The following is an 8,454-nucleotide window of genomic DNA, read 5'->3' on the forward strand; positions in this document are numbered from 1 at the left end:
CACATGTATGTTTATTGCGGCACTATTCACAATAGCAAAGACTTGGAATCAACCCAAATGTCCATCTGTGACAGACTGGATTAAGAAAATGTGGCACATATACACCATGGAATACTATGCAGCCATAAAAAAGGATGAGTTTGCGTCCTTTGTAGGGACATGGATGCAGCTGGAAACCATCATTCTTAGCAAACTATCACAAGAAGAGAAAACCAAACACTGCATGTTCTCACTCATAGGTGGGAACTGAACAATGAGATCACTTGGACTCGGGAAGGGGAACATCACACACTGGGGCCTATCATGGGGAGGGGGGAGGAGGGAGGGATTGCATTAGGGAGTTATACATGATATAAATGATGAATTGATGGATGCTGACGAGTTGATGGGTGCAGCACACCAACATGGCATAAGTATACATATGTAACAAACCTGCACGTTATGCACATGTACCCTAGAACTTAAAGTATAATAAAAATAAAAAATAAAATAAAAAAATTAAAAAAAAAGAAAACATAAATTATATATTCATTTATACACTTGCAAATACTTTACTTGCACTTAGGCCCACCTTGCTAAGAACACCATAAATATACTTGTAGTGAAAGATTTTAGGCTGGAAGTCTGAGCAGCTGAGATATAGTATGTTATTATGTATACATAAATAAAACCTTTGTATAAGAAATGCTGAATTAACTAAGGCATCCGGTGCATATATATATATATTTTTTCTTTTTTTGAGACAGAGTTTCACTCTGTTGCCCAGGCTGCAGTGCAATGGCATGATCTTGGCTCACTGCAACCTCCGCCTCCCAGGTTCAAGCAATTCTCCTGCCTCAGCCTCCTGAGTAGCTGGGATTACAGGCATGCATCACCGCACCCAGCTAATTTCTGTATTTTTAGTAGAGACAGGGTTTCACCATGTTGGCCAGGCTGGTCTCTAACTCCTGACCTCAGGTGATTCGCCTGCCTCGGCCTCCCAAAGTGCTGGGATTACAGGCGTGAGCCACTGCGCCTGGCCAGGTAGCAGAAAAATGACAAAAGATGTGACTACACATAGGTCTAGCTAATGTTTATTCTGTCTGTAATTCCTAAGAAGTATAGTTAACAGATGGATGAGAAGTTATGATTAATGAATATTTTTAACCAGTAATAACAGATCTCTTTTCATCATCATTTTTACTTTTTAAAAGATACCTTCTCAGTCAGGCGTGGTGACTCATGCCAGTAATCCCAGCACTTTGGGAGACTGAGGTGGGCGGATCACAAGGTCAGGAGATTGAGACCATCCTGGCTAACACAGAGAAACCCCGTCTTTACTAAAAATACGAAAAATTAGCCAGGCATGGTGGCAGGCGCCTGTAGTCCCAGCTACTTGGGAGGCTGAGGCAGGAGAATGGAGTGAACCCAGGAGATGGAGCTGGCAGTGAGCCCAGATAGTGCCACTGCACTCCAGCCTGGGCGACAGAGCGAAACTCCATCTCAAAAACAAACAAACAAACAAACAAATAAATAAATAAAGATATCCTCTCTTCTGAGACAGAAGATATGGAACTTTTCTTTTTCTTTTCTTTTTTTTTTGAGACAAGGTTTCACTGTGTTTCCCAGGCTGGAGTGCAGTGGCACGATCTCTGCTCACTGTAGCCTCCATCTCTCAGGCTCAAGCGATTCTCCCAACTCGGCCTCCCAAGTAGCTGAGACTACAGGCACCTGCCACCAGGCCTGGATAATTTTTAAATTTTTGTTGACAGGGTTTTGCCATGTTTCCGAAGCTGGAATTTCAGGGCTCAAGTGATCCTCCTGCCTCGGCCTCATAAAGAGTTGGGATTACAGTATGAGTCACTGAGCCTGGCCAGAACTTTTTGAATGAGTGAAAATTCCAATGAAATGACAGGATTTAATAGTCTTTTCGGTTCAATACCATTGTGTGCTTTTATCGACTTTGGATGGTTGCCTTCTGAATCACTGGGGACATAGATCCTTACTTGTTAAATCTTTCCATTTCTTGTACTAACACAGTATTCATGCTTTCTTCATATCTCACAGGATACTTCTGTAGTGCCATTTCAATGTCGAAATCACTAGGGAGCTAAAAGAATAGATTTTGAAGATCACAAATTATTCTCAGAATGGATAATTAGCTTCATTCAGCTATTATATAATAATAGCTAACACCAGATTGTATACGTACATTAGCTCATAACATACATTAATGTATGTAAGTCATATGTACATTAGCGCATCCACAACCACAGTTACTAAGAACTTATAATATGCCAGGCATTTTATAAGCCACTATAAATTCATGATCTCTTTAATGTTCTCAAAAAACTTTAAAAAATTGGTAGTAGTATCACCATTTAACAGATTTGGAGACTAATGCTTAGAGAGGCAAAGTTCTTCCTCAAGATCATAATGCTAGTACATGGAGTTTTCAGTTTGTCATTTCAGTATCATTTTTATTTATATTTTAAGTAACATATTTTAAGCTAAGCATTACCTTGTTGAGGATATCTTTGGCAATTTCTAACAGAATCTGGTCAGTACTTCCCGCGGCTCCTGTCTGTTTGGAGCCTCCCTGGGTGAGGAGCAAAGACTCGAAGAGGGTTTTTGTTTGTTGAAGATCCTTGGAGATATCAACATTTTCATGTAATCCAAATATCTCAGGGTGTTGAGTAAATGGAAGTTTCTACCAGAAAGCAAATTAAGCATGCATCATATTTTCCGTGGATACTGAAAGGGATGATCAGGATACGCTAGTCCAAAATATGCTACTTGGGCATGGGGGTTATGTGAGCTGAAGGCAATTAAGAATCAACAGATCCAGAAAGAGGTCTCTGCCCTCCCCTTATCTGTCTAAAAGTAGGGCATCAATTTCCCATTTTGACTTGTGGCATACATTGCCTCTTTCTTGTACCAGGATGAAGAGAATGACCCTTCTCACTGGAGACAGAACTGACACTGAGATGAGTCTGTATAAACAGACCTCACTCAAAATAGTCCTTATCTTCCACTAGTTTCCCCCATATATTTCCTAATCACTTTCCCACAATGTATTGCCCCTAGAACTCTAAATCCGCTTTCCTTTATCTAGTCATGTCTCTACAATTTACCCGCCTCTGTTGACATGGTAAATGCCCAAGTACAACTGCAATGTTTGGTTTTCACTCCTTTTCTGCAAAGCTCCTGTGCACATAAAAATGTTAACATTAGTACAAACTGTACTGCCTCTTCTCCTGCTGATTTGTTTTTTGTCAGTTTGATTGGCAGGCTCCGGCACTGAACATAAGTGGGCAAAGTTTTTCCTTTCCTACAATACATGAATTCATAAGGCAGACATGTGCAGACCAAAAAAGGGTTAAAAACCAACATCAAATAACAGAATACTCAAATTTTTCTAATTTTCAGTAATTACTAGAAAAAGGTTATTAAAAGTTGATTAAAACCATAATGCTCTAAACCTATATATTACAGAAGAACATTTCACCATTTGCTGTTAGAAAAATCACACATTAATCTAACCTTATTTTCGGTGACATCATTACCTTAATGAATTCAATGTAGTCCTCATAAGTGCCTTTAGGAGGTGCAAAATAGTTTCCACTGGGAGAAAACTTATAATGAGGGTTTTCAACTATGGACAGATTATAAAAGTCAGCCAGCATGGTTAATAGGAGACGTCTGTCCCAATCGTCTGTCACTCTTCCTCCATAATTACACTCCCCAGTCAGGTAAGATATAGCTTCAAATGGAATTGTATCATATTCATTGATAAATAACTGAAGCAAAGGAAAACGAAACAAGAAAACCTTAAAGTATTTTGCTTCATTTCTATTTTAAGTATGTATCTATCTATCTAGAAAGGGGGTTGAAAGAATTATCATCATGAGTTGTCTTTGGGTAGCTGAGATTGTTAGTTTTTTTTGGACAGAGTCTTGCTCTGTCACCCAGGCTGGAGTGCAGTGGCATGATCTCGGCTCACTGCAACCTCTGCCTCCCGGATCCAAGCAATTCTCCTGCCTCAGCCTCCCAAATAGCTGGAATTACAGGAGTGTGCCACCACGCCCAGCTAATTTTTTGTGTTTTTAGTAGAGACAGGGCTTCACCATGTTGGCCAGTCTGGTCTTGAACTCCTGACCTCAAGTGATCCACCTGCCTCAGCCTCCCAAAGTGCTGGGATTACAGGCATGAGCCACTGCACCTGGCTGATAGCATTTTATCTTAAATTGCTTGTCCATGTTTCTAATTTTTTCTGAAATAAAGACATATTGCTTCTGTAATGAGAAAAACATTTAACAAAAAAAGAGGACATGGAAATTACCAAGTATTTTTCATATGAATTTGGATAAACCTTGTTTTATGGCACTCGCTATCAACTGGGGTTAATTTTGTCCCCCAGGTTACATTTGGCAATGTCTGGAGATAACTTAGATGGTCACAACTGTGGTGGGAGCTGGGGTGTTACTGGCATCTATTGGGTAGAGGCCTGGGCTGCTGCTAGATAATACACAGGAGAGCTGCCCACAGCAAAGAACTATCTGGCCCAAAATGCCAGTCATGCCAAGGCTGAGAACCAGGTGCCTGGTTTAGGACACTTTTCACAATGTGATTAAAAACAAATCAATTTCAAACTTTAGTACAAGAGCGTAAATCACACACTGTGACACAGTTCCACTGGTAAACAATGCATAGCATTTCTAGTTTCCTTATTGTTGTAATAATAGTAATAAACACTATCATTGGCATAGTTTTTATATTGTCTTATTCACCTCTCAATAACTCTGAGGAGTAGGAAACAGTCTGGTGAATGTGAAGTAATATGAAGGCCTGAATTTATTTCTTCCAGTTCCAGATCCCATACTTTTTCTAATATATAGGAATTTTTTATAGTATGTGTATTGAGACGGTATAAGTTGTGGGTTGAGAGCTTTTCCTGCCCCTGAAGTTTACTTAATAGTGCAGGAATTATAGCAGAAATTATGCACAGTTGAGAAAAAAATATTTCTAAATTCTCTAGAACCAAGTTGAAAGAAGGCTTAATCCTTTAAGACGCCCATGTTTTGAAGAGTAAGAGAAATGTCAAGAGATATGAAAGGGGACTGAGAAAGAGGGAAGGTTGTCGTTTTGGGAAATGAATTATTTGCAAAAGAGGAAAGTTTTCCCTGTCTCTTCTTTGGGGAGGGGAAGGGTGTGTTCAACTGGGTTCCTTCCCTCCCCAAAACTGAAGGAAGAGACTTCACGAGAATTTAATGTTAAATTTGTGGCATATGCAAGAAGTGGAGACCAACAGCTCATTCTCTGGCTGTGTATCCACTTAGCCATCAGTTTTCTGATTTGCCTTTTGAAGAGAGGCAGCCTGCTCATACCAGGTGAAGATGGCTTAAGGATTAATCCTCAATCATCTTTCCAATTTCTGAAGAAATGAAACATGGATCCAGCCAATGCTGGCAGTTTCCAATGTGGGGGCTAGAAAGGTTGATGACATCAGAGGCTGTAGGCTGGGGCTTGGCCAGAAGATGATTGATTATATGCAGTATGATGGTTTTGGCAAAATGTTCTTCAAGCTTAGGCTGTACCAACTAATTGGTCTAAAAAACCAATGTTTGAAATCAATGTCATTTCATCATGCAGTTACAATTCCATAAGCACCAATCTCAACAACTGTTACAAGGATTTTCAAATGGACATTTTTATTCCAGTTAAGGTTTCTGCCCTGAAATTTTTTTAAAGACTTGATAAAACAGCAACTATTCCTATACAAATTATGTGTTAACAATTTTTATTTTAAAGGTTGGTATAAATGTGATTAAATGCTTATAGCCTTACAAAAACCTACCTGACTGAAATCTACTAGCACCAATTAATTAGACTTTATCAATGCTTCTCTTTTCCCTTCATTAGGTCCTATTTCAAAAAGGCCCCTCAGAACAGCAAAAAAGCAGAAAAATATTAATTATCTGTGTTTGTGTGAAAGGCCAGCTACTCACTTTCCTAAGCTCTCTTACAGCTGAAGCCTATGCCTGTGACCTGGGCTTGGCTACTCAGATGCATCCACCTTAAACTAAGTAGGGGATTAAGGTACAGAGAAGCAAGAACAGGCCAGCTATGGTGGCTCATGCCTGTAACCCAGCACTTTGGGAGGCCGAGGTGGGAGGATCGCTTGAGACCAGGAGTTTGAGACCAGCCTGGGCAATGCAGCAAGACCCTGTCTCTACAAAATACGTCAAAAAAAAAAAAAAAAAAAAAAAAAAAAACCCCAAAACAAAAAACACCTACAAGGGGCCGGGCATAGTGGCTCATGCCTGTAATCTCAGCACTTTGGGAGGCTGAGGTGGGTGGACTGCCTGAACTCAGGAGTTTGAGACAAGCCTGGGCAACATGGCATAACCCCATTTCTACTAAAAAATACAAAAAATTAGCCGAGCATGGTGGCACACACCTGTAATCCCAGCTACTTGGGAGGCTGAAGCATAAGAATCACTTGAACTGCGGGGGGGAGTTTGCAGTAAGCAGAGATCATGCCACTGCACTCCTGGATGACAGAGTGAAACTCTGTCTCCAAACAAAATTATCTGGGAATGGTGGCATGTGCCTGTAGTCCCAGTTACTCCAGAGGCTGAGGCAAGAGGATTGCTTGAGCCCAGGAGTTCAAGGTTGTAGTGAGCTACGATTACATCACTGCACTCTAGCCCGGGCAACAGAGCGAGACTCCATCTCAAAAACAAACAAACAAACAAACAAAAAAATCGGTAACACCAAAGAATCTCTTTGAATGTGGTCATGACAGCAGAGGCCTGCAGTAGACTAGAGTCTATGTGGCAGCCATGCAAGCTCTGGGGTCTAATATTCAACAAGGGTAGAGATGCTGCCTTACCAGACACAGAGTGATTTTGGATTTGACTCTGGATGCCTCTTCTCTGAGCTTGGCTCTCCAGCTGTCTTGGTGATACTTTGAGCTACCCAATATCCTTTCAATAAATTATTTTTCTGCTGAAAGTATACAAGCTATTTCTGTTGATTGATAGAGCTAAGCTGTAGAACTGACCAAGTGGAGGAAAGTAGAGGATAGTGAGGACATATGTTAAGCCAACACTGACGATGGCACTGCACAAATACAAAGAACCAGGGTCCTCAATGACAACACTGTGATGTTGCTGAATCAACCAAACCCAGAGCATGTTCTTCTTCTGCACCTCTTTATTATGTGAGTAATGAGTTTCATTGTGGTTTAAGCCACTTTGAATCAGATTTCCCATTACTTGCAGCAGGAAGAATCCAGATGGATACAGTGTTTCATAAGCCATAGTTATTACCATCTACCCACCTGTTAGTGATGCTGGGAGAAGTGAATCAGTTATTCCAAGCAAAAGACTTGCCTAGGGCCTGATAAATAGTGATCCTTCATGAATGTTAATTTCTTGTTAGTTTTACCTGCAGTTGTCGGATACTGATGCGCAGGTCAGATTCATTAAATCCATATGGAATATTCCAACCAAGAGGACCAAATTTCTTTCTCTCTTGCACAAGGGCATGAAAAAAACAAACTCCAAACAGTAACTTCTCCCAGGCCTTTAATATAAAAAGTACACAACAAGAAAAAAATTCTCGTCAGATTCCATCAGTAAAATGAGAAGAATAAATGATCTTTCTCATTACAAGATTATGTGATCACGTATCTCTACAAACTTCTATTTTAAAAAAATCCTATCTAAAATAATACTTACTATAAATAGTATTCATCTTATGATTTAATTCAAATCTCCAAAGCTGGACAAACCATAGTAATATTAAGCCTTGTTAAAATGCAAAAATGGTATCATTTTACCAAAGTATTGACTAATAATACTTTGGTATTACTCGTAGATATTTACAACTTCAATACTTAAATGTTATTCTGTAAACTTGCTGGCATATGCTTGAGACTAAGTTCAGGGGAGTGACTAACCATTATGACATGAATACATCCCAGTATGTCATTCATGACTTTGTAACTTTCCATTTGAAAATCATTTTTGAAACCATTGTTTATTTGATCTGCTTTTGTGGCATCCTCGTGTATGTGATATGCATGTTGCGTGGGCTTCTCACAAAATCTGTGTCAGTGTTCCAGAGGATGGTCGCCAAACTCTTTAAGGTCTCCCCAAGTAAATTTCAAGTATGATACACAGCACGTATTTTAATTTACAACATTTCAAGCATAGCTCCAAATCCAGTGAAAATCCATCCAGCTATTTTCATACAATGCAGTGGCAGACATTATTCTTTAATATTAGAATGCAAGTACACTATGCTTTATTGTGTAGATATGTTTTTGAAATGTTGTAAGTACTTCAAAGCATATTTTAAATATACTAGATGAATGCTGTGGTGAAACATTTCATAGGGGAAGAAACTTTAGCATTAAGAACAAGTATCTAATTTACATATATTTTCTACTTTTTTTTTTTTTTTTTT

The 8,454-nt window shown here is 39.4% G+C and overlaps 1 protein-coding gene across 1 annotated transcript in view; it reads right to left on the bottom strand.

The window, feature by feature from the left end:
- DNAH12 (dynein axonemal heavy chain 12) overlaps positions 1–8,454 on the bottom strand; it is a 245,562-nt gene that overhangs the window by 13,013 nt on the left and 224,095 nt on the right. Inside the window, 4 exon segments of the mRNA XM_017894137.1 lie at positions 1,986–2,089; positions 2,501–2,689; positions 3,546–3,779; positions 7,432–7,569. Of these exon segments, the coding sequence (XP_017749626.1) occupies positions 1,986–2,089; positions 2,501–2,689; positions 3,546–3,779; positions 7,432–7,569 (665 nt within the window).

Source organism: Rhinopithecus bieti, unplaced genomic scaffold, assembly GCF_001698545.2.
Source record: "Rhinopithecus bieti isolate Rb0 unplaced genomic scaffold, ASM169854v2 scaffold_21649, whole genome shotgun sequence".
Classification (NCBI taxonomy): Eukaryota; Metazoa; Chordata; class Mammalia; order Primates; family Cercopithecidae; genus Rhinopithecus; species Rhinopithecus bieti.